Below are 25,963 nucleotides of genomic sequence, written 5' to 3' on the forward strand. Positions count from 1 at the left end.
ATTCAAGTCGATGTGGACATTGTGGAGAGCACTATAAATACCTTGGAGTACAAATTGACAATAAACTGGACAAGCTTAAAAACACCACTGCACTTTACAGGAAGAGCCAGAGAAACATTAGAAACATGATGTTGGTCAATGGTAACTACATTCATCATCATCCTCACCAGCTTGCCTGAAAAACTCACTACAAAGCCTTCAGCTGATCCAACATGGTGCTGCAAGAGTACTGACAGGGACTAGAAAGAGAGAGTACATTTCCCCAATACTGGCTTCTCTTCATTGAGTCCCTATTTAACCCAGAATTGAATTTAAAATCCTTCCTCCCACATATAAGGTTTCTTAAAGGTTATCTTAAGACCTCATTGTTCTGTATCACCCCAATGGAGCACTTTGCTGCCACACTGTGGACTTGTGGTTCCTAGGATATTTTAAAAGTAAAATGAGTGGCAGAGCCTTCACCTTCAGCCTGAATCTTCTCTTAGTTATACTGCACTAGGCAACTCATGATGCACCAGGTGTCTCTTCTTCACTCACCTTTTTGAGTCACTGTCTTTACACACCACTCTGTATTTACTCATTACCTATTATTAACTTCTCACTCTCTTCCACAATGTGTTTTTTGTCCTGTCTTCCTCCCATTACCACCAAATGGTTGTGTTATATTTGACAGTTCAATGTCGCATCAGCATCATCATAGGGGTGACTGTAGGTCAGGTGGTAGAACCAGTCCCCTACTTATTGGAAGGTTGGTGGGTCGATCCCCGTTTGCTCGAGTGTGCATGCCAAATATCCTTAGGTAGGATACTAACCCTGAGTTGGTCTCTAATTCGTCCATTGGAGCATGAGTGAGTGTTGGATAGAAAGACCATAGAAAAAAATGCTTGTGGGAAATGGTGAATGAGGCAAGTTGTGTAAAGCGCTTTGAGTGCTCAGAGTAGCAAAGCACTATATAAAAACCAGTCCATTTACCATTTTATTCCAAACAACTGGTTCAGAACTGTTTTTAAGGAATGTTTCTAAGGAATGTTTCTAAAATCAAACTACTGGTTTAAAACGCTGAACTTGAGATGATTATTCATGCCTTGTTCTTATCCCAACTGGGTTATTATAATAGTCATTTCATTTTTTTCAACAACAGCTTCGGATCACCTTCAGACTGTACAGAATGCTGCAGCAAGACTTAACTGGTACCAACAGAAAATCAATATCACTCCAGTTTTTGCTTCTCTTCATTGTTGTTGTTTTGCATTTTGTTTTAAATTTTGTTTATTTTACATTCTTATTATTATTGTTTTTTTACTGTGAAACACTGATTTTTTTTCGGTAAAAAGTGCTATATAAATACATTTTACTTAAGTTTTTGCTCAAAAAGGGGTTGGAGAGATCGCTTGATTGTTGCAGGTTTCTCTGTATGTTATTGTAAGTGTAAAATAGTGTAAAATACTTAGTGACAACTGCTGTTGTGATTTGGCGCTATAAAAACAAAGTGCTCTGAATTGAATTACCTAATGTCAATTGTTGATTTAATTAATAGATGTATTTAAGTTTTTTTCTGTTTTCTATCTGTTATTCCTTAACAATGCAGTAAAAAATATTTGCCTTGGGACTTACCAGTGATGTGATAGCTGACTTGACGGTTGAAGGCAGAGCTATCATCATCTCTAGTTATCAGCACAGCCACAACCTCTCCTGGGCGGTCACTCTCCTGAACAGAACCAAAGATGTGGTTCTCCATGAACCTGGGAGGGTTGTCATTGATGTCTGACAATGAAACTGTGACAGTGGTTGTACTGGAAAGAGTCAGGGTCTCCCCAAGGTCTGAGGCCACTACTGTAAAAGTGTACGAGGGGCTAGTTTCATGATCCAGGTCTTTGCGTGTAGTGATCCAACCAGTATTGCTGTCAATGCTAAAAGTGCTGACCAGTGTGTCTGAATCCTCTTTTAACTGGATTAATGAACCAAGTTTATATGTTACCTGGCCATTTGCTCCAGAATCTGGGTCTCTTGCTTGAACTTGAATGATTCTGGTTCCAACTGGCATTCCTTCCATAATGGTGGTATCATATGAGTTGGCCTCAAAAGCTGGTTTGTTGTCATTCAAATCCAATACCTTGACTTCAACTTCAACACAACTCACCGAATCAAGCTTAGCCTGTTGTGCCGTGGCAGTGACTTTGAAGTAGTATCCTTTGATCACCTCGTAGTCCAAAGGCTTATCAAGTTTGATCACTCCAGTATGCTTTTCCACCACAAACACACCATCTTGGTTGTTTTCACCAGCCTCTCCATTAACCAGGGCAAAAGTAGTAGAGAGTGATGTAAATTCAAGAGGAGTGTTGAGGTGAACTGTTCCTATGACTGAACCAATAGGAGTGTTCTCTGGTGTATTAAATAAATAATGATATTGGCTAAAGGATGGAATAAAAGTCTCTGGAGAAAGAACATGGATATAGACAGATACTAGAGAGTGTCTGACTGGATTTCCTCCATCAACAGCCTTCACAAAGAAAGATAATACAGAGTTTCTGAAATGGCTGAAACTGCCTTTAGTCACCATCCATCCATTGTCCGGGTCTATCTCCAAAATGTCTACCACTGGTACATTTGCCTCACTGTAAAGTGAATATGTCACTTTAGCATTAATGCCATGATCAGGATCTTGGGCCTGAATCTGTGTCACCAAAAAACCTTGAGCCACATCAGATTTCACTGAAGCTCGATACTCTGTGGCACGGAAACAAGGTGCATTATCATTATCGTCCAATAGAGTAACTTGTACTGTACAGTAAGAGACTTGTCCACCTAAATCTTGGGCCGCCACTGTGAGAACAATGTCTTTGTTAGCTGGATCCTCACGATCAAGTTTTTCTGTGGTGTAGATCTGACCATTTGCATCGATGCTAAACTTGTCCTTTCCAACATCATTCACAAAGGAATAAGTTATGAGCCCAAACTCTCCTGGGTCTGCATCTGTTGCCTTGACCTGAAATGAAAATTTTGATCACCCTTGTCAATTCAGAAAAATACTTTATAGCTACTTAATATACTTAATGTTATTTCTTTTTAATGTATAATTTAATGAATCCTTACTGCACCTACCTGTATAACTTTGGTTCCCACAGCAGCATTCTCTCTTAGCTCCGCCTCATACATATTCTGTCCAAACACTGGACTATGCAGATTGGCCCTCCACACTTTTACATGAACCTGTGCAGTGCTGGTGAACACCCCATCAGATACTGAAACATTGAGACTATAGGCAGGCTCCATTCTTTGTTTACGGTGGCTGGACAGTGTGATTATCCCCGTCTTTTTTTCTATTGCAAAATTCCTTTTTTCATTTCCTGATAAAATACTGTACTCCAACTTGTCAAAATCTGAGCTGTCTGCATCAGATGCCTGGACACAGGTTATAAAGTGACCCCTTGTTGCCAACTCATTCACATATGCCTCATAGAGCAGCTGGTTGAAAACTGGAGGATTGTCATTTATGTCAATAAACATGACTGTCACAGACACTTCGCTACTCAGTGGTGGAAAACCATTATCAGTTGCCCTGACAATAAAGTCATATTTTTGGAGTAGTTCATGGTCTAGCATACGAGCTGTCAGGATTAATCCACTGCTACTGTCAATATGAAAGTACTCTGTATTATTACGTGAATTCGAGAAGATCTGGTAGCGGACAACATTGTTTTTCTCTGAATCTTTGTCTGTGGCAACTACTTGGAGTGCTGGCGTTCCAATCATGGCTGTTTCAGATAAAACTACCCTGTAGGTCATTTTCTGGAAGATAGGTGGATTATCGTTGACATCCTGGACAAACACATCTACATCAACCTCAGCATGGGCACCAGTAAGATAGTCCGTGGCTCTAACAGTCAGGTGGTAAGATGATGTTGCCTCAAAATCCAAAGCATGGATGACACTTATGACTCCGGTATCAAAACCAATGTCAAACTGTAGGGATGGATCTCCATCAACAATTGTGTAGATGATGCTTTGTCCTTCAGGGCTTGAGGCATTGATGCCAAGGATAGGTGTGTGCACAGCTACATCCTCATTCACAGCAACAGTATAAAATGATTTGGCAAAAACAGGCATGGCTTTGTTGACTACAGTGATGGGAAACTCTATTGTAGATGAAAGGGGTGGATAACCACTGTCTCTGGCATATATCACCATTCGGTATTCCACATTGGACAAATCAGACTCAAAAGACCTCTTGAGGCTGAGACTACCTGTCTGCCTGTTGATTTCAAAATGACCATGGTCATCTTTGAGATAGTAAGATACTTGCCCATTAATTCCTTTGTCACCATCTACTGCCATGACCCTGAAAATGGGTGATCCTGGTTCAGCTTCTACTTGAACAGCTGCATAATAAGGAAGTCCAACAAACACAGGGGCATTATCATTTATGTCTTCAACTTGGACTCTAACTACGACTCTAGCCACATGGAGAGGGTCATGCTCCTTTCTTGCCTCAACCACCAGTTCATAGAACTCTTGCTCTTCACGGTCAAATGCTATACCTGTGGTCTCAATGACTCCAGATGTTGGGCGAATTTTGAAATGTGTACCAGCATTCAACAAGTTGTACTTTAGTGGTTCATTCAGACGGTTTCCAATAGCATTGACCACAGCTACCTTGGTGATATTCAATATATTCTCTTTAATAGATGAAGAGTAAATACTGTGGGTGAAGCTGAGACCAGAGTCTAGAGCTTCTCTGACAAGTATAGTCACCAAAGCCATGCTAGAGAATTTACCATCTGAAACTCTGACACTGAAGCGGAAACGCTCTTTGGAAAAGTTGTTGTTTTTGACTACAATAATTCCACTTGAAGGTTTGATGGCAAAGTGCTGCAGTTCTCCATCAGTCAGAGAGTATACAAGCTCTGTAGTGATGTCTTTGTCAGGGTCTGTCGCTGAAACCTGAAGTGCTTCAACTCCAACATAAGTGGGGAGTAACAGGACTGTTTCATAAGAACTCTGGGTGAAGCGAGGTGGGGAATCATTTGTGTCAATCACTTGTATTGTGACCTCAGTTGGACTTTCTGCTGTCAACTGTGGCGTTCCGTTGTCTCTCACATGTACGTGGAAATGAAAGATAGTAAAGGTTTCATAATCTAAATTAGCAATGGTTCTGATGGAGCCAGTTCCTGAGTCCACGGTGAAGAACATTTTTGCTGTGTCTTCAATAATCTGGTATACCAGCAGTGCATTTTGGTTACGGTCAGCATCAGTGGCTTTTATTACTAGAGGTGAACCATCTAAGTTTAAGACTACACTGTTAATTGGTGCTGCCTCACTAATACTCCCATGGTAGTGAAGCTCCTGGAACACTGGTGGGTTGTCATTATCATCCACTACCTGGATTAACAGAGTAGCATTGGAGGCCATGCCAGCCATGTTAATAGCCTGGACTATCAGTGTGTAAGAAGTTGTAGTCTCATAGTCAAGCGATTTTTGAGTAGTAATCACTCCACTATACTGATTTATCTGAAAAACATGATTGGTATTGCCCTGCTTGATGTCATAATTGAGGGTGGACTGGCTGACAGCACTGACTGTACTGACAGAGGTCCCAACCAATGCATTCTCCATGATTTCAGTCTGGTACTCAGGTTGAGGGAACTTTGGACCAGCATTATCAGATAGAGTGACAGCAATCCGCACTATTGTGGTAGTGGAAAGTGGGGGGGAGCCACTGTCAATTACTCTGACAGTGAGAATATAATGGCCTATGCTGGATAGGTCCAGCTCATGCGCAACAGTGATGACACCCAAAACTGGCTCAACTTGGAATGTATTTCCACTGTTGCCTGTTGAAGAGAAAAAAAAAACAAAAAAAACAATAATAGACAAAATATCAAATTAACGTTCCAACCGTGTACATATGTAGGAGCAAGTACTCAGTTGCCATAGCTTACCTGCTTCAATAGAGTAGTGTAGCTCTGCATTCTCGCCTTTATCTTTGTCTAGGGCAGTCACCTGGACTACAGCTGATCCCACTGCTGCTGACTCATATACTGAGCCTTCATACAGAGCACTGGTAAAAATGGGTACGTGGTCATTTACATCTTCCACTTCTATTAGTACACGGACCAAATCTTTTCTGTATGGGAATTCTTGATCCTTTACCTGTGGAGAAAATGATTAAACAAACCTAAATATTTTCTTTAATGATATATATAGGGTGAAGACATATGATAAGGTCAAAATAATCTCTACAAAAACAAGTCATTAGACTAGAACTGTTACTCCCTCACTTTCCTTAACCACACATATTTCTCCCGTGTTATGTAGTAGTTTAAAAATTAGATATGTAACTTCTAATGATGCAGTGAGATGTGGATACTGGTTTACTGAATGGTGTAATTTGTAAACCATGTAATTAGTCTGCTGATGTCACCAAAAGGTAGTCCAGCCCAAACAGAGGATTACTGTGTGCTTGCATAATTAAAACAGGAAAACTATCTGTATGATGAATACAATTCTATGATACAGACTTTTAGACCAAAAATAACTCATGGATTAAAGTATATCTTACAGTCACAGTGAGAATGTGTCGTGCACAGGCCTCATGGTCAAGCCTTTGAGTAGTGTAGATAGTGCCCTGGGTGGGATGAATGCGGAACAGACCCATGGTGTTTGGGTCTATGGAACTCTGCAGAGAGTAGGTCAACTGGTGATGCTTATCACGGTCAGATGCCTGAACCTGGACCACTTCAGTGTCAGGTGGTGTATCTTCAGAAACAACGACATCATAAGTTGGTTGGAAGAAGATGGGAGCATTGTCATTGCTGTCCATAACAGTAATGTGAATCTGGAACATGAGGGACATTAACAAGAGAAAAAGGAAAGAAAGAACACACTTTAAAATTATAGATATAAACTGTTCATCTTAATGACATCTTCAGAGTTATATAACTCAGAATTAAAGATTTTGCAACTAAACTAAAGCTTGTCAGTTCAAAATTGTTTTTTGAAACACACCACCCTCTTATTCCCACAACAGAATTTTTGAAAGCTGCATATTAGTGGTTTTTGAGTTGAATCTTAAGCACACAATTTTTCCCTTAAATTATCTCCAAATATAATGGCATCATGTGCGCGTGCATGTTGGTAATTGTTGGCATATTTGCTTTGCTCAAATGAGCAGCAATCAGCAGTAATCAACCAAAGTAATTGTTAGTAAAAACTTGAGGAGATGAACAATTTAAACTGGTCTTATTTCCTGAAAAACATCAAAAAATGTCTTGATGCATGCTCAATCACCCAGGTAAGGAAATCACAGAAAGCTGACTCTGTTCACCTGGACATAGTGTTTTAAGTAGGAGAAATGTTTCATCACTCTTTTAATTGATTTTTTCAATCTCAGCTGACTGCAGGTTTCCTCAGCCTTATAAACAGTACATTCACATAATAACCAAACCTAGCACCACTGATTAACAATGGGTCATGAGGTCAGTTTCATGATTGTTAATATGCAAATTGTCATGACCATTGATCAATGACCATGAGTACTATTTACAAAAAGTTGGGGAATAGCTCACAGCATTGTATGATAGTGAAAGAGGTACACTTAGGCCCCCTCCTTGATTTAGAGATGGTCTTTCTCTTTTCACATAAACGGCCTCTTGGCAGCTGACCATGTCAGAAGCTGGCCAATCCTGGCAAAAACTAAGAACAGGGGCCCCAGCAGGCCATGTCCCAAGCCACCGTGAGCAGCCCCAAGAATCACCAAGTACCCACTTCCAGGGGGAGGCAGCAATGGCCTGCAGGGAGCAGTAGGGAGGGGAGTCACATCTCGGCCTCCTTTAGCACTAATGATACTTGTAATAAATGTAGCCTATTTGCAGCTCTGGAGGTCAGGATCAAAAAATTGAAGACTCAAATTCGCACCCTTGAAAAACCTGTAGCTTAGCCAGGCCCCTGTAGCCAGTGCAGCCGAAGGTAGCGTGGCTTCTGCCAGCTGTCTCCCAGCAGATTGTCCCCAGTAGCTGGGAAAACAGGATGGCTGGGTGACGGTGAGGAGGAAGCGCAGTCCTAAACAGAAGCCCATGGTACACCACCGACCTGTTCATGTGTTTAACTGCTTTTCCCCACTTGGCAACACTCTTGTCTGTTCTTAGACATGTGAAGCTAGAGACACAACCAACCATAGTTAATTGTCTTCCAGGTGCCGGAGCAGGCGACACTGAGGGAAATTTAAATCTGCTGGCTAAGGGTAAACATAAATTCAGTAAAATTATAATTCAAGTAGGCAGTAATGACACCCGGTTACGTCAATTGGAGGTCACTAAAAGCAGACTAATTAATGTAATAGATGTAATGTAATAGATTATCGCTCCAGCTACAAATTCGAAAGTTGTCTCTTTAGACGCAGAGAATTTGACCGGGTAAATTGGAATTTTTTTTAGCAGTTTTAAGCAAATTTGGATTTGGTTCATTCTTCATAAATTGAGTCAAAATACTCTACAGCTCTCCGGATGCATCTGTTAGGACAAATTATGTAACATCCCAAAGCTTCAATCCAAAGAAGGGCACCAGACAAGGCTGCCCACTTTTCCCCTGACTTTTTGTCATTTTCATTGAACCATCAGCAGCAGCAAACTCCCAAAATGTAGCCTGATGGTGTATTACTTTTCCTTAAAAACACCCAATTGATAATTCAGCCTGGGCAGCATGGTGGCTACACTGATTCTTTGTGTTTTTGATGATGTTCAGTTTGTCACTGGTTCATTAGTATTTTTTTTCCTTCTTTACTCATGAGTTTGCATGTGTGTTAGTGTGGAGTTTGCATGTTCTCCCCATGTTTGCGTGGGTACTCCGGCTTCCTCCCACAAGTGCGAACTCAGAAGAGGGAGCAGTTAAGATAGTTTGGGTGGGCTAGGGCTGTGGCTTGCCTCAGACATAGGCAATTTGTCTGAGGCAAGCCACAGCCCTAGATATACCTGTTTTCTGGCATTCTTCCTAGCCTACTGACCCAACTCATCACTAGATAGTCATGAGTTGATAGCTCTTTCTCCTTATCCAAATGTCCAAAACAAATGACCTCAGATCAGATAATATACATTTTAAAAAAACAGATCACTGAAATTTGGCATAAGGTGCTATGATACCAAGTACACCACTTTAGATTCAAACATGGTGTTTTTTATGGCCAACCCATACCTATGACGGAAGTCCAATAAAAAAAAAAAAACACTACACTGGTTTATCAGGCTATTCCTCCCAAGCACACCTTTCCAGCTCCATATTTGCACACATGAGTGAAGAAATCTCTTGGGAGAACTATGAATTCCCCAGACAGACTAACTAAAGACTCAAAGAAGGCTGGGAATTCTGAACTATTGTTCTGGGCATGCACAGAGGTAATGTGGTGGTGGTCTTTAGCCAGGGACTTGTGAGTGTCCTCACACCCACCCAGCTACTCTCACCACAGGCCACTCCAGAAAATGATTACAGTCCAGCCATTCTCCAGGAGTATGGTTCCAGAACCCTTGCTATACACTGAGGTATATTTATTCGGTAGCACTCCATGTCCTGCACTTGCTCAGATTCCTTCCCCACCAGTGAGGTGATGTTCCACATCCCCAAAAACGAATGTATTACTGAGGATACACAGGCCCAGGACTCCACGTTTGTCTACCACCCTGCCTAAGGAATCTATTGTAATCCAAATGTCAGAATTATTATGGAAGGTATTTCTAAATAAGGGGACCAGTCTGAATAGTCTGGATAGAAACACTAATTGTTCTTTTCATTCCTATCCTCTGCAAACCCAGTGGAATGGTAAAATAAAGTTCTTACAACTTACACTTGTCATTACAAACATGATGGGAGTGGAAACTGGTGACATAATCACAACCTCTAACTTACTGGTTTGCATTACTGGACATTTCTGGTAAATGGGTTGGTTCTTATATAGCATTTTTCTACTCTACTGGAGCATTCCAAGCACTTTATAAAACATGTTTCTTTCACCCATTCATACCCATTAATACAAGCACTTTTTTCTCTGCTTTTTATACCTAAATGCTATCTAACTTTTTTTGTTTGTTTTTTCTATCTAACATTCATACACATTTGCTCTACCTCCTGAGCTGCAGCCACCCCAATGTATCACACAATCTTTCTGTTCCATGAATTTACATGTAAATAATTTAGCTGAAATATTTTCATGTCCCTAAACATGATTTTTATCTATCTGGTCATATGTACCAATTCCTATCTGGTGAATATTTTCAAATTTTAAAAGGCAATAAAGTCCACATTTTGAAATTTTTTCCACGTTTTGATACAAGACTGTGCTACAAAATCAGTTGAAATGTACCAAACTGTAGGCAATGCTGAAATAAAGGAGAAGTGGTACCTGGGTATATGCAGTGTTGGTGCCATCTGTAGCCTGCACTGTCATGTTGTAGAAGGAGCACTGTTCAGCATCAAGAGGTTTGGCAATGATGATGGTGCCCACAGTCTTCGCTACATCAAACACACTGTCACTGTTCCCACCTGCACCACAGCACAAATGTCAAGCAAGAAAGGATGGCCAAAAAATGCAGATCATACCTACTTTGAATGCACACGAGTTATGATGAATTTGTGAATAAACACAAAAACCACACAATTTTATTTTGTGGATCAGTGGGTTCCAGTCATGCAAAACATGCGTTACTGATTCCTGAAATGCATGAATTGTTTTTTGGGTTTTTTTGTACAATCTTAATCAGTAAATTAACCAGTGCAGTGTTGGGATAAGGCAAGAGAACATGACTAGAGACCATTGCCTAAGAGTTTGTGATAGTGCAGAGGAGGAAAGGATGGCTTCTGACAGGTTTAAGCTCTTCCATCACACACAAACACACATCACAAACTCCTATACACCACAGATTACATATAATAATATATAATATACAGCATATGCTATAAAATGCCAATGTGAAGCAAAAATCACAGTAACACACTAAAGCAACAAGCAAAAACACTTTCCATGCTGGTAGTACCCCTCCCTTTTGCTTAGAGTGTGCTGCAGTTTGAGTGTGTTATTGCAAAAAATTTCTCATCTATTTTTGTTTTTGGCTATTTTTCCTAGTTTTTGTTTGCTTTGTGAAGTTGGTGGACTAGGGTGTTGGGAAATGGGGGCAGCTGACTAGCAATCATGCCATGAAGATGGTTCTAGCTGTCAGCTGCTCAGTGGGGGATTATAACGCGGCTGTGGGTGAGTTGGTTGGGTATGGAGGTATGGAATCAATCTCCCAAATGACTAATGCAGTGGCGATGTTGCTGGACAGCACAAATTGTATCAAGTTGTTGACAGTGGTGGAGTGATTAAAGACACCCTCACTCCTGTTCTCTCTCTGGTTAATCCTATTTTGTCACCATCCTGCTCCACCTTTCATCAAGAATAAAGTGTTAGAGGAAGAGTTATCTAGTCTCCTTTAAACTATTTAACTATTTTACCACAAAGAGATAAATAGCGTAATCAAAATTATTGATGTTACATCAAAAGGAAGATCTCACTCAGTCTGGGGAGAGTGAGGGAGATGGCAGTGGCACTGCTGTCACATTTTCTTGCCTCAGTGGCAAAAAGACTTGCAGAGTGGCTGGATTCTAAGGAGGGTTTGCTAGCCCTCAGGCCATCCCTCCATTCTGCAAACAGCCAGATTAAAATATAAGAAATGACACAAATAACAATCAAAGTGCAATCAAAAGAGAGAAAAAGATTAAGGGGATGGACTGACAGTGAACATGTAGAGAAAGGTGAACAGTATTAATTAGTATTATATTAAATGCTCATAATTTGTTGACAGATGTATTTATTTAATTCTTATTTTTAATAATTATGATGTGTATTGAATAACCCTCAGCTTTGTTTGCTTGTTGTATATTGTCTCTTTTACCCCAGGAAGGGGTTAAATGACAATGAAAAATAGAGTAAAAAAAAGTAAAGTAAGAACAATAGCAAGCCGGTGGTGAATGGGTGAATGTAGGTATCAAGAGGCTAAGCAAAAGACCAGTGGGGGGAAAAAAGGAATGGAGAGATGCAGGTATAACAAAGAAACAAATGGGACAGAGTAGCTGAATCTGTGTTGGGGGGGGGAGGGAGGAGTATAATTCTAGTTTTCTGTTGTTATTGTTTATTTATCGAATTAATTCAATTTATAGAATGCCAAATCACAACAACAGACACCTCAAGGTGCTTTATATGGCAAGGAAAATGATCTTACATTAATACAGTTATATAATACAATCAGAATACCCCTATGGACAAGCACTTTGGTGAGAGTGGGAAGGAAAGACTCCCTTTTAACAGGAAGAAACCCCCAGCAGAGCCAGCCTCAGGGAGGGGCAGCCATCTGCTGCTTTTTGTTTTATTTGGAACTTTATGCTTCACCTATGTGTACTTTGCCATCGGCCATTATAAATGGCTCACCTTTAGTTCACCCAAGTTAGTATTAATGGCCCAATGAAGCTTTCTGGAGCATTGAAGCCTATATTGAAAAAAGCGATCATTACTCAAAGCCTTTCACCACAGTCCTCTTTTGTGGCATCTGGTGGCCCAAAATATGAAGAACAGCTTAAATCTACAATTTAAAACGAACTGCTTCATTATGATTCCCCACTCTATACAGCTGAGTTGACAGCCTCTGTTTAATATTATGTGACAATTCTGTCTGATATCAGGCTACCATTGTGGTGCATTGAAGATGTCTTGATGCTCTCTCAATCATCCAGGTAAGTAAACCCCAAAAGGCTGATTCTGTTTATCTGGACGTAGCATTTTCAGTGGGAAAAATATTTCGTCACTCATCCAAGTGACTTCTTCAGTCTCAACTGACTGCTGGTTTCCCCAACCTTATAAACAGTACATTGCATAATGACTGAAACTAGCCCACGCAACAATGGGCTGGGAGGTCAGTTCCTTGATCATTAATATGCAAATTCTCATGACCACTGATCAACAAATACTGGACAGCTGGACATTTGTCAAAGCTAGGAAGTCACCTAAAGAAAGCTCCAGCCAATCCAAGAGAGAAGGACAACTGCTGTCACGAGTATCAGAACAGCTGAAACGCATTTTTTCTAAACACAGCACCTCTGTGATTTTTAAACCCCAAAACACACTGCGCCAAAAATTGGTCTACCCTAAGGATTGGGTCCCCTGACACAAACAGAGTAATATAGTGTACGTTGTTAAGTGCCAGGAGGATTGCTATGATTTATACATCGGCGAAACCAAAAAACCTCTAGTGAAGCAGATGGCACAACACAGAAGAGCTTCCTCGTCAGGCCAGGACTCCGCACACCATTTGCACCTACAGGCCAGTGGACACTCTTTCAATGATGAGGATGTACACATCCTGGACAGGGAGGAACGCTGGTTTGAGCGTTTGGAGTCAAGGGGGGCATTTACGTGAAATGGGAAAGACTATCTCTGAAATGTGGAGGGGGCCTGAGGGTAGATTTTTCACCATTTTTACAATGCTGTAATTGCAGCCATTTCCCCAACTTTCTGTGAATGGTACTCATGGCCATTGATCAGTGGTCTTTGATCAATGGGCTTTGGTCAGTAGTTGTTCATCAACGGTCATGAGAATTTGCATATTAAAGATCAAGGAACTTCGATTTCAGTCCATTGTTCCTTCAGTGGGCTAGTTTCAGTCATTATGCAAATGTACTGTTTATAAGGTTGGAGAAACCTTTTTTTTTTTTTCCCCTTTTTGTATTGTTTTACTAAACCTGCATCCCTTCAACTAATCTTGGCTACAACAGTCCATCCATCTCTCTCTCTCTCTGCCTCACACATACACAGATAGAGACACATACACACATGCGCACATTCGAAAAACCAGCCACATCCAACTAATCAGTTATAGCACATGCACCACAAGCACAGATGACAGGCAGAGGGGTGCATCATTGGTGCAAAAACAGTAAAATAAAGAAGAATGACAGAAAAATAATGAAAATAGGGTGCTGAGAAGGCAGAAAATAGCAGTAGTGGAAGGGAGATACCTTCTGAGGAACAGTTCCTGCCACAAGTGCTCTGCAGAATATAGAACATCTCACGGAAAGACCTGGGACCTTATGAGCATGAAGCATTGAGAAGAGACAGGAAAGATGAGGTGAGACAGAAAGGTCAGAGAGCCTCCAGGGGGAGGACAAAAGAAAGGAGAAGAACTAAGTTTATACAGTGCTGTGCAAAAGTATTTGCCTTTATCCTGATCCCTTATTCTTTTGCATATTTGTCACTAAATGATGATTGCATTTATTACAGGCCATCAGAATTAGAATACTTTATTAATCCATGATGACATTATATGGCACCCAAACCTACCTGGCTCTGTGTGCAAAAGTAATTGCCTCCCTTGTTAAATCATGAATTAACTATCATTAACCACAGTGTGGCAGGGCATGGTGTTATGGTATGGCTGCAGGGGAGGCTGACACACCGGAGCTCCATCGGTTCATCATGCCTCCCCTGCAAAAGACTTGCTGGGACCTGAGGTTGTGGTTGTTGTGTGGGTGTAGCCGAAAAGCTGCAACAGAGTGTTGTGAGAACAGCAACTGAATAAAAAGTGCTAAAAAGAGCAAACTATGTGGTCAGGTCCGTCATTCCTGTGCCACACCGAGTTCAGTTTCATTAGACACACTCAGGTCTGATTACTGATGAATCAAGCACAGAAATTAAACAGAACCTGTCCAACAAAGTGATGTACGTTAAGGTCTCAAGTAGCAACACATCATACCACTATCTGAAGAAACAGTTGAGAAACAAAGCTATTGACATCTATCAGTCTGAAAAAGGTTACAAAGCAAATTGTAAGGCTTTTAACCCAGTCTGATATTAACATGTATTTAGAAAGGCTGAAAGGTTTACTGGATGATCACTTGGGGCAAAATTGTATATTTTATGCGTGTAGTTTATCCATCAGAAAATGCTTTTTTGCTTGAAGTTAATGAAGTTAAAATAATGTACAGGGTGGGCCATTTATATGGATACACCGTAATAAAATGGGAATGGTTGGTGATATTAAAGTCCTGTTTGTGGCACATTAGTATATGTGAGGGGGCAAACTCCTCAAGATGGGTGGTGACCATGGTGGCCATTTAGAAGTTGGCCATCTTGGATACAACTTTTGTTTTTTCAATAGGAAGAGGGCCATGTGACACATCAAACTTATTGGTAATGTCACAAGAAAAACAATGCTGTGCTTGGTTTCAACGTAACTTTATTCTTTCATGAGTTATTTACAAGTTTCTGACCACTTGTAAAATGCGTTCAATGTACTGCCCATTGTGTTGGATTGTCAATGCAACCCTCTTCTCCTACTCTTCACACGCTGATAGCAACGCCACAGGAGAAATGCCAGCACAGGCATCCAGTATCCGTAGTTTCAGGTGCTGCACATCTCGTATCTTCACACCATAGACAATTGCCTTCAGATGACCCCAAAGATAAAAGTCTAAGGGGGTCAGATCGGGAGACCCTGGGGGCCATTCAACTGGCCCATGACGACCAATCCAATCCATAATGTGGTGGTGCACCATCTTGCTGGAAAAACCCATTGGGTTCATTGATGAAGAATGGACCCACTATCGTTGTGCCCCATATACCACACCAAACCATCACTTTTGCTGTTCCAACAGTCTTGGAGGGATCCATCCAGTGTGGGTTAGTGTCAGACCAATAGCGGTGGTTTTGTTTGTTAACTTCACCAGTCACATAAAAGTTTGCCTCATCACTGAACAAAATCTTCTGCGTAAACTGAGGGTCCTGTTCCAATTTTTGTTTTACCCATTCTGCAAATTCTGTGCGCCGATCTGGGTCATCCTAGTTGAGATGCTGCTGTAGCTGGAGTTTGTAAGGGTGCCATTTGTGAGTAGCTAATATCTGCCGAAGGGATGTTCGACTAATGACACTCTCCAGTGACATGCGGCGAGTGCTACGCTGTGGGCTCTTGCTGAATGAAGCTAGGACAGCCACTGATGTTTCTTCATTAGTGACAGTTTTCTTGCGTCCACATTTTGGCAAATCCAACAATGAACCAGTTTCACGAAACTTAGCAAGCAGTTTGCTAACTGTAGCATGGGAGATGGGTGGTCTCGTAGGGTCTCTTGCATTGAAATTTGCTGCAATGACCCGGTTACTGCGTTCACCAGATATCAACACAATTTCGATCCGCTCCTCACGTGTTAACCTCTTCAACATGTCAATGGCTGTGAACAAAGAGAAACTTGTAAATAAATCATGAAAGAATAAAGTTACGTTGAAACCAAGCACACCATTGTTTTGCTTGTGACATTACCATTATTGGTAATGTGACACATCAAACATAAGTTTGATGTGTCACATGGCGCTTTTCCTATTGAAAAAACAAAAGTTGTATCCAAGATGGCCGACTTCTAAATGGCCACCATGGTCACCACCCATCTTGAGGAGTTTGCCCCCTTACATATACTAATGTGCCACAAACAGGACTTTAATATCACCAACCATTCCCATTTTATTACAGTGTATCCATATAAATGGCCCACCCTGTACATTGGAAATAACATGAAAATGCAGGGGTTTTTTTTTATTGCATCATCAGCTGGGATTCCTGGTCTGTGTCTTTTGCCAAATTTACAAGTGATGATCACATATACCCATGACACTCACACACACTACATGGTCTTTCAGTTGACTTACCTGTGCTGCTGTAATGCTAAATATTCTATGTTTTATCCTTTTTAAAAAAAAAAAAAAAGTTTACCTTTTTCATATTGTTTCCTAAATAACTAAAACACATTTTTTTAAGTTCCAGATTATGAGAAACCATCATTACACACAAATGAAGTGAGAAAAATGTGTTTGAAGTGAGAGTGACATGGACAGAAAACAGAGAAAAAATACAAAGAGAGGAAGAGCTAAGGAGAGCCAGAAGCACAAGTCAGAAGGTATCTCCAGGTTAATGTACACTGACTAGAAAGACAAAAAGTGTATTGTGGGAATGTCTGTCGTAGGACAGAGTAGGACAGGATGCCCTGTTGCATTTATCTATATATTTTGGGCTGATTGGAGCCAACAATACATCACAGCTAGAGACCTGTCAGAGTACAAATACGGTCTTTTTTTGTTTGTTTGTTTTAAATACATTACTCACTCTCTAAAGTCTAATTGTTTTTGATCTGGTAATTTGTGCTGCTTCTGATACAATGCGGGTTGTTACTGCAATGAACTTGGCTAAACTATGTTTATTAATTAACACAGTTTTAGTTGATCACTCCCCTCCAGTTGACATTTGTTTTGTGATAGCAGCATAATATTAAATTGCCCTGCTTAGTAAATATAGCTGTGAATACTTTAATGAAACAATCCTTTTTTTAAAACAAAGAGAGAAAAATAAACAAACAAATACCTAATTTAAGTTTCATCCTGATTTTAATTCATATTAGACTACCAACAGATTACTTGAACTGGGATCTGAGAAGCTGTCACTATGGTAACTGGGATGGGGAGAACATACCATGCAGGCCACTGTGTCTGAGCTGTACCTCATTTATACCAACACAACATGCATCAAACCTGAGCACACCCTTCCTTACACAACAAAACCCTCAAGTGGTTTACGAAGCATACTCCATTACAGGGACATTTTACCTGTGATGTCAAACCACAAAGGGGTGGAGCTCTGCTGCACAGATACCACACCCACAATCTCAGCCACCCTGTCATTCTCCATCACAGTGAAATTGTAGAATGGTTCATCAAAAATCAGCGGTAGAGTGAGAGCTGGTGGTCGGCGGATCCACTCAATGTGCAGTCGCGCTGTGGAGGATTTCTGAGGACGTCCATTGTCTGTTGCTTTGATCTGAACATAGAGGAAAAGAAAGGCAAAGGGTCTTTTGCAGACTAAAATATTTCCATATGCTATGATACAATATACCCCACAACTATATCACGCCATTCTTGAAGTCCACAGTATTCATCGCTTTAAACGTTAACGTGTTAGCTGTGTTTTTGGTTTTTAGCTGGCATCAAATACAGACCTTCCACAAGTTGAAAACTTAGATTTCCTTATTTGTTTTGGTATGCTGGTTGATTATTTCTTTGTTGTAACAACACTTTTTGCCATGGTCACAATAAACAGGCATCGGAAAGCATATTTATTTCCCCTTGCCACATTTGTAAGGAAAATGCATTTGTGGGTTTAGGAGCAGAGTTGAGTATATGGGTTGTGCCCTTGAAAAACTTCCAAACAGCTTATTCTGTTATTGACTCTTGTTTGGCATTCTTTATTAGATTAAATGGGGACTCAGGAGCATGTGGAAAAAACACACACAGCCACAAGAGCCTGGCACCTTATTCTCATGCTGGTCACCAGCTTGGTCACACACTGCTGTGAGATGGCATCCCATTCTTCAATCAGCATTTTTGAAGAATGCTATTCTTTTGTCAACTAAAATCAGTGTGCATCAATTAAATAAGCACCAAACTCTGTTATTTTGAGTGCTGTTCAGGCAACCTTAATGATGAAGAAATATTTTTAAAGAGCATTTCCTAAAATCAAGATCATCAAGAAAAACAAAAGTAAACACACAATGAATCTTTTACACACATTCCCTAGATTCAGAGAATATGTTCTCCAGATTGTAGAAATGGACAGACCTGCCTCAAACAAGTCCTTCACACCAAAGATTAAGCGATTAATTTATGATTTGGACTTAAATGTTCTTTAACTCACAGAGCAGACATGTTTAACAAATTTAAAAAAAAAATCCATACAGTCAGGATGTCATAGCTCCCTGCACTGAAGGCCTTGCGTGAAGATACCACTGCTGTCTTGGGGTCGATGAAGAACTTCCCATCCTCATTGCCATCCACAATGCTGTAGGAGAGGTCACAGTTTGGCCCATCATCACGGTCATAGGCAAACACCCGATAGATTGGTTCTCCCTTCTTTCTACGCTCCCTCTCTGGAAGTTTGACTTGATACACCTTCTCAGGAAATATAGGCTTGTTGTCGTTTTCATCCAGGACTTGAACTATCACCCAAACAGTACTTTGCTTGGGATTAGGGCCACCATCTGACACCAACACCTGTATGGGCAGAAAGGCTTGTTCAAAAATATATACAGTGTTCTTGAGCTTTCATGACGCATAAGCAACCATGCTGTTCTAGTAGAGATTGTCCCCCAAACATTTATTAGTGTGATGGCATCAGCCACACATCGGTAAATTACTCCATTTGTTCACTTTATTAGTTTGTTTTGCAGTTTTCTTCATTAATATAATTCATTAATCATTTGGTTAAACCTAACTGATATTATCAGGCGCGCACATAGTAGCATTGTGTGGTTTTCCTAAAAATGTTTTGTTATATTAATTATGTTTCTCTTTCTTTGAGTTACCTGGTTTTGGGTGGTGGCTGTTTCCTGGTCTGGGCAAAAGGCGTGGCTGAGGACTCTGAGAACAAAATGCCTGCTCAGCAGGACAGACCATGTGCTTATCAGGAACAGGGTTATTTTAGGTTTAGTTAGGTTATTCTGTGCTTAGTTAATATTAATGTGTTTTTGTTTTCCCCCCTGTTGTGTGAAAATGGTTTGGTCAAACCACTATAAAAGCTACCTTCATGTGTCTTTGTAATTAGGTCAGTTTGTGAGTTAAGTTGTGTCCACTTTGTTTAAGCTTCTGGAAATTACTTTTTGTAGAGTTATATTCGGTTGACCTCTTTTATGGGCCTGCTAATTATGTTTTTGAATTTTGTCATTTTTGAACTTTTTGAGGGTTAAAATAAAGAAAACCCTTTTTGAAGACATTTTTTTGCCTGTGTCCTCTATGCCTTGGCTGCTTGGTCCCTCACAATTAGAAAGTGCAGCTTATTGAGACCAATAGTTAGTTTTAAAATTAAGTGACTGCCAGAGTGAAATTTAGAAGAGGTTGGATAGATAAAGCATTGTTGGGACAAAATATCTGATATGCAGTCATTATTACATAGTTTGAAATATTTACAAAGAACAACCCAAATATTTTGTTCTTGGCTTCTAATCAAACATCCTGACTCACTATACTGCACTTTGTGCAAGTGAGTACGTAGAGCAGGTGTGATCTAGCAGAACAGAAATAGCGCTAAACAGTCTACTGAAGATGTTATCGCCATAGCAACTCCATTTTCAGCCATCTGGACCACTGACAGAACTAGAGGATGCTCTTTGTTGACTTTAGAACTGTCTTTATTACCATCATCTCAAATATTTTGTTCAGAAAACACACTGGCTTTGTCCCAACCATCCACACCTGCATCAAGGACTTTTTGACTCAATATGTCAAATTTCCTCCACCTTCCTCATCTGCCCCCCACACTTCCTTCCTTCTATTACATTGAAGACTGGAGTTCTTAGAGGTTGTGCTCTCCTTTATACACTGTACACCTTCACATCTAGCATTATTAAATTTGCTGATGACACAACTGTTCTTGGGCTTATCTCAGAAGAATATCAGTCAGCATTCATAGATGAGACACAGTAGCTATCAGGATAGTGCTCAGTGAATAATCTGGTATTGCAGACCAAAGAGCTGATATGGACTACAGGACAAAGCATTACTCAAACCAAGGCACACTCATTATTATGGGTAGCATTTCAATTAAAATTTAAGGAGCTCCAGTTAGGGAAAATTGTCCTCAAACAAAGGTATTTGTATTTGTATTTTAACTCATTGCAATACATTTTGAAATAGGCTAATAGTCAACAACTGGATGTCAGTGAAAGAAAGCACATACAATTCAATAGTCTAATTCTGATACCCTTACTGGACGTAACATCACAAAGTGAAGATAACCATCGAGTCTATTAAGGAGATGGTGCTGGACCCCCAAGCAGTAGGAGACCACAACCCACTGTTTATCCATAATGAAGAAATCAATCATATTAAATCCTAAATTTATCTTGGGATTCAACTTGATTATCTCTTCAGTTGCAATTACCACGATGTGTTCTCGTTTTGTTTTTTGTTTGTTTGTTAGTTTGTTTGTTTTTAACACAGACTAAAGGTGTTTGAAAAAGAGAAAAAAAATTGACTTCACTTGACATAATCAGAAAATAATGTTTCAATTCTATCAGGCTGTACTGGAAAGCATCATAGGGTGTGGCATATCAACATGCAGGGCTCTAGACTAACTTTTTGCCCTGGGCGCACCGGCACAAAAGTTAGGCGCACTCAAATTTTTCAACCGCATTACTTGCATGCTGCTGAAAGGCAGTGGGGAGAGGGGACACTTGGGCAGTACATTTATTGCAGCATATAATGTGTTTTCTGGATACACTGTGCTTTTTCAGCATTCAAAGATTGATGGCACCGTGTCAGAGTACTGGCTATGAATTTCAGACGGATCAGGCCTTAACTTAACAAAAAAGTTATCAATAGTTCTTTTCTTATTACCCACAGCTACATCCACTTCTGTAAATATTATAATTCTGATCATTTATCAGTACTGATACATGTGAGACTTCATCAGAATTGTGAACATCACAGCTGACGCCTTTGTGTCAAAGTAACTGAGAATAAAACACAGAAAAACATGAAGGAGATTTTTCTGGCCTGGCTTTTTATAGCAGATAGCCTTAAAAATATTCTGCAATATTCTGCAATTTCGCATAATTTTAAAAAGTTGAAATTTCTTCAGTATTGAACAGCGGAAATTAGGCTTTCTTGTCCGAGGTCATTTAAGTAAAAAGTAAAAAGAAAAAAGAAAAAGACAGCGGCCGATAGCGCTGTAAACAACGGTAGACTGGTGGGTAATAAGCGAATGGATAATGCAGAAAACAGAGATTTGAGACGGGAAACTGTTCTTGAAGTACAGAGCGAGAGAGCTGTGCATGAAGTGTGATTTTGTGGTGGAAGCAAAACAGCAGTGATTCCATGACGACATTTATCAAATATGAAGTGTAGTTTGCTGCTTCTTTTGCTGCTGGAGAGAGACAAAACCTGCAGCTCAGAATCAACGCAAAAAGACATAAACACTGCGCGGACCCGACGCATCAGAATCGGTGAGCCCTGACGGTGTGTCCGTCTACGTGCTGTCGGGTGAGAAAGCCGAGAAAGAGAAAGCTGATTCTGATGCGTCGGGTCCGCTCTGTGTTTACGTCTTTGTGTGGAATCCGTGTACCTGCTCTCATTTGCCGTTTGGTGGTTGTTGAAATAGTTTTGTGAGCTTTAATCTGAGAATCTGGCATTTCTGACAAAACACAGTTATACTTAAAAGTCAATTCAGGATTTAATGAATCAATATCGCTTTATTCAAGCTACTCACCTCCCTCTTCCACCTGCACTTTCAACTGGACCACGGCCAGTCAGAGAGGTGCCACCCCTGACTATCTCTGATTGGTTTAGTCCACGACAGTGGCATAATATGTGTCTGTTGTTGACCACACGGAGAGTTAGAGTTTTTTTTTTTTTTTTTTTTTGTTACCCGAAAAGTTAGTCGCACAGGTGCGACCAAATATTTTTTTAGTCGCACCACGGTATGGCAATTGCTCTGTGGTCTGCCATGAAGGTGACTGGGAGGGCTGAAGATCTTTCCCACCCCTGCATTTATGACCAGTTGGTAATCAGACAGGGCCAGCGGGTTCTGTCAGACGCATTACATGTTCTTCATATGAGCTCTTGCCTTCCAGCAGAGGATAGTCCCAAAATACAGGCTGAATTGTCTTAAGAATTCATTTGTTCCAACATCAATCAAGCTTTTAAATTACAGGTTTTAAAGTTATTAATTTTTTCATTTAACGATAATGCAATTTGTGGCAGCACGGTCGCACAGAGATTAGCACTGTTGCCTCACAACAAGAAAGTCCTCCCTTTGGTGTCAATTCCACCATAAGCCCGGTGTCATTCAGTGTGGAGTTTGGATGTTCTCTCTGCGTTTGCGTGAGTTCTCTCCAGGTACTCTGGCTTCCTCCTACAGTCCAAGCATTCTCCACGACACCGTGTGTCCACAGGTCGCCCGTCAAACTGTCGCTCTCCTGCAAAACTTCATCACCCACCCACCCTACAGTTCGGACTTCGCACCCAGTGACTACCACCTGTTCCCAAAGTTGAAAGAACATTTGTTCAGAAGGCGATTCTGCAGCAGTGAACAGGCATGACATGGGCATTGTAAAACTGCCACAGCTTCTACAAAAATTCATCAACCGAAATGGCGATTATGTAGACAAATAGATAAGTCTTTAGCTTTAAAATTATGTAAATATTATGGGAAATAAACAGTTTTTTGTATTTCTAAAAAAATTGGGGCTCTTACTTTTGGGATTGGACTCGTACTTTCAGCTCTCTCTTTACCACTACAGACCAGTAAAGCATCTGCACCACTCCAGCCACAGCCTCAATCAGTCTGTTGATTTCCTGCTCCCCTCACTTGTAAACAAGACCCCGAGATACTTAAATTCCTCCACTTGGGGCAGCAACTCATCCCTTACCTGGAGTGGGCACTCTACCCTTTTCCAGCTCAAGACCATGGCCTCAGACTGCTTATTCTCATTCCCACCACGTCACACTCAGCTATGAACCACTTCAGTGCAAGCTGGAGTCCAACACCCACTGGAAACAAGTCTGACTTATTGCCATCAATGCAAATCTAGCTCTTGGTTAAATAAGATCCGAATGCCCCACAGCAACAGGCCAGACACCCCATACTCCACAGGCACCTCCCAAATAATATTCTGCGGTAGAAAGCCTTCTCCAAGTCCACAAAACACAGGTAGACTGGTTGGGCAAGCTCCCACACACCCTCAGATATCCTCAAGCTGGTAAAAAGCTGGTCCAGTGTTCTGTAACCAGGACAATAAACACATTTTTCCTCCTGTATCCAAGGTTCAACTAACAGACGGACTCTCGTTTCCAGCCCCCTGGTAAGGCTTTCCTGGGAAGACTAAGGAGTGTGACCTCGCCATAGTTGGAGCACACTCGCCGGTCCTCTTCCTTAAAGATGGGAACCACCAAACCGGTCTGCCAATATAGTGTACAGGGTTCATACGCCTTTTTTAGGGTCAAATTCAAGCACTTTTTAAGCACTTTCAAGGTCCCTTTTCAAGCTTTTCCAGCACATGCCCCCCCCCCCCCAAAAAAAAGAATGCATGTTTCAATTCGCATCCCCTCAGTAAGACCATGTGAAAATTAAGACAAATCATCCTAGGTGAACTCTTAAACACCTTTGTTCACCTTTTGTTAAGGAATAGAAAAATACTGCAAAAGGAAACGGTCGACTTATATACATAGTGTATAAACTCAAAATGCACATTTCACTTAAAAATTAAGATGTGACAATGTGAACAAATCAACTTGTTAGAGATATTCTTCTCCTGTTTAACCCCCCCCCCCAAAAAAAAACAAGAAATAAATAATTCTTCTCATCAGAAATTGATGAGAAGACCTGTGTGACAAAAAATAGGAGACAGATGTTTGTTTGTTTTTTAAGTTAGTTCCCAATAAAACTGTTCTATTGCTGTCTGTATTATTGTTGAAGTCCTAAACGTCAACTTTAAAGTGTTTGTGCTAATAACATCATGTACAGTCAGACAGGCATGGAGAACAGCACTGACTGGGAGGCTTTGAACAGATCACATAGTTCAATTCAACATATAAGACTTTAAGAATGCACAAGTATCTACTTAAAATCTATTGAATTTATCGTCTGTGATATTATTATGTACAATTCCAATGTATTTTGTTCATCTCCCTTAAATAAAAAGGCAGCCTTATAGTATGAAATATTCATATACAAATGCACATATAAATGTGTGTACTGTCTCAGTGGCTGATAGTGTCCCACAGGCCTGGGTGTGAGCTTGAAGACATTCATAATGTTTAAGTAGTTTAATCTGTCGGTGCTGACGATAAACACATTTTGAATGAAAGCCGGGGAACTTTGGTAGCACAGAAACAAGAGGCTATTCTTTGTGACCATATGGATCCCTCATATTACCATTATTTCAAATACTCAAAAAAGCTGGGGTCCAGGATATAATTGGCCGTTTTTGACTACTTTTGATTTGGCCTCTATATTTCACCTTTAAAAACTTTTATCTTGCCAATCTGTTATTTTCTCATTTTGACATACTGTATCAGCACATTTTATCTAAATTGAGACAAAATTTAAAATACGAGTAGAAAGTGATATTTTTGACTGTAAAAACCACAAGCATGTTTAACGAATCATTTTCATAACTTGAAATACAAATAGAAATTGTACATTTTTAAAAATATGCACAAGTTTTGCAAACATAAATAACATACAAGTTATATGGTACTATTTACCTAAAAATGCAGCCAAGGCTCAGACGTTTTTTATATAACCATTTCAAAATATTTACAGAACAATCAGGCGTTCTGCGTCAAATAAGAAGGCACAAAAATTATTTATGCAACTCCAAAAAATAGTTTGCGTCCACTATAACACAGATGAGAACAGCACAGGGATAAACCTGCAGATTCTGACAGCAGCTGTGTCACTCAGGGTTTACATTGCAATCTGCCTTTGGTGGCTTTTTTGCAGCATCTGTCACATTCACTAGTAGAACTGACACACTCACAAGCAAAGCGTGTTTGCTAGCGCTCTCTTTAGAAAACGCCGTTTTTACCGTTTCTTCCTGGAGTAAACGCCACCGTTTTATTAAAAACAAAAAACATTGGCTTTACGTGGCCAATCAACACAATTTAAACACTGGTATATAGTTTGAAGTCCGCACGTTCGACCCAAGTTGAAATGGAGACTCTAGGTCCGTCAACCCCAGAGGGTTAACCAGAAAGCCTAAGTTGGATAGCGCTGCCATACTGCATCACACTCAGTGCATTTCAATCATTTCTCCAGAGAGTTTGATAGTTAGCAAAATAATAATCTTTTTTTTTTTTTTTTTCAATAGCATGTGTAACGTACACGTACTGAAAATTTATTTACTAGCACTCACCTAT

General features: G+C 40.3%; 1 protein-coding gene and 1 pseudogene across 5 annotated transcripts in view; one reads left to right on the top strand and one right to left on the bottom strand.

The window, feature by feature from the left end:
- Positions 1 to 25,963, bottom strand: part of fat3a (FAT atypical cadherin 3a) — a 163,957-nt gene that overhangs the window by 66,514 nt on the left and 71,480 nt on the right. For 3 of the 5 annotated variants that reach the window (XM_087841750.1, XM_087841737.1, XM_087841735.1), the window contains exons 5-12: positions 18,785 to 19,099; positions 17,660 to 17,870; positions 14,032 to 14,100; positions 10,388 to 10,527; positions 6,560 to 6,835; positions 5,940 to 6,150; positions 3,103 to 5,831; positions 1,615 to 2,986 (exon numbers count right to left, since the gene is read on the bottom strand). In XM_087841750.1, coding sequence (XP_087697876.1) covers positions 1,615 to 2,986; positions 3,103 to 5,831; positions 5,940 to 6,150; positions 6,560 to 6,835; positions 10,388 to 10,527; positions 14,032 to 14,100; positions 17,660 to 17,870; positions 18,785 to 19,099 — 5,323 coding nt within the window. The remainder of the gene's footprint in view (positions 1 to 1,614; positions 2,987 to 3,102; positions 5,832 to 5,939; positions 6,151 to 6,559; positions 6,836 to 10,387; positions 10,528 to 14,031; positions 14,101 to 17,659; positions 17,871 to 18,784; positions 19,100 to 25,963) is intronic. The other 2 variants (XM_087841751.1, XM_087841745.1) reach the window with 1 other exon arrangement.
- LOC148106473 (uncharacterized) lies at positions 7,718 to 8,349 on the top strand (annotated as a pseudogene).

The sequence above is a fragment of the Neolamprologus brichardi genome, chromosome 1, assembly GCF_056152115.1.
Source record: "Neolamprologus brichardi isolate AB-2024 chromosome 1, ASM5615211v1, whole genome shotgun sequence".
Taxonomy (NCBI): Eukaryota; Metazoa; Chordata; class Actinopteri; order Cichliformes; family Cichlidae; genus Neolamprologus; species Neolamprologus brichardi.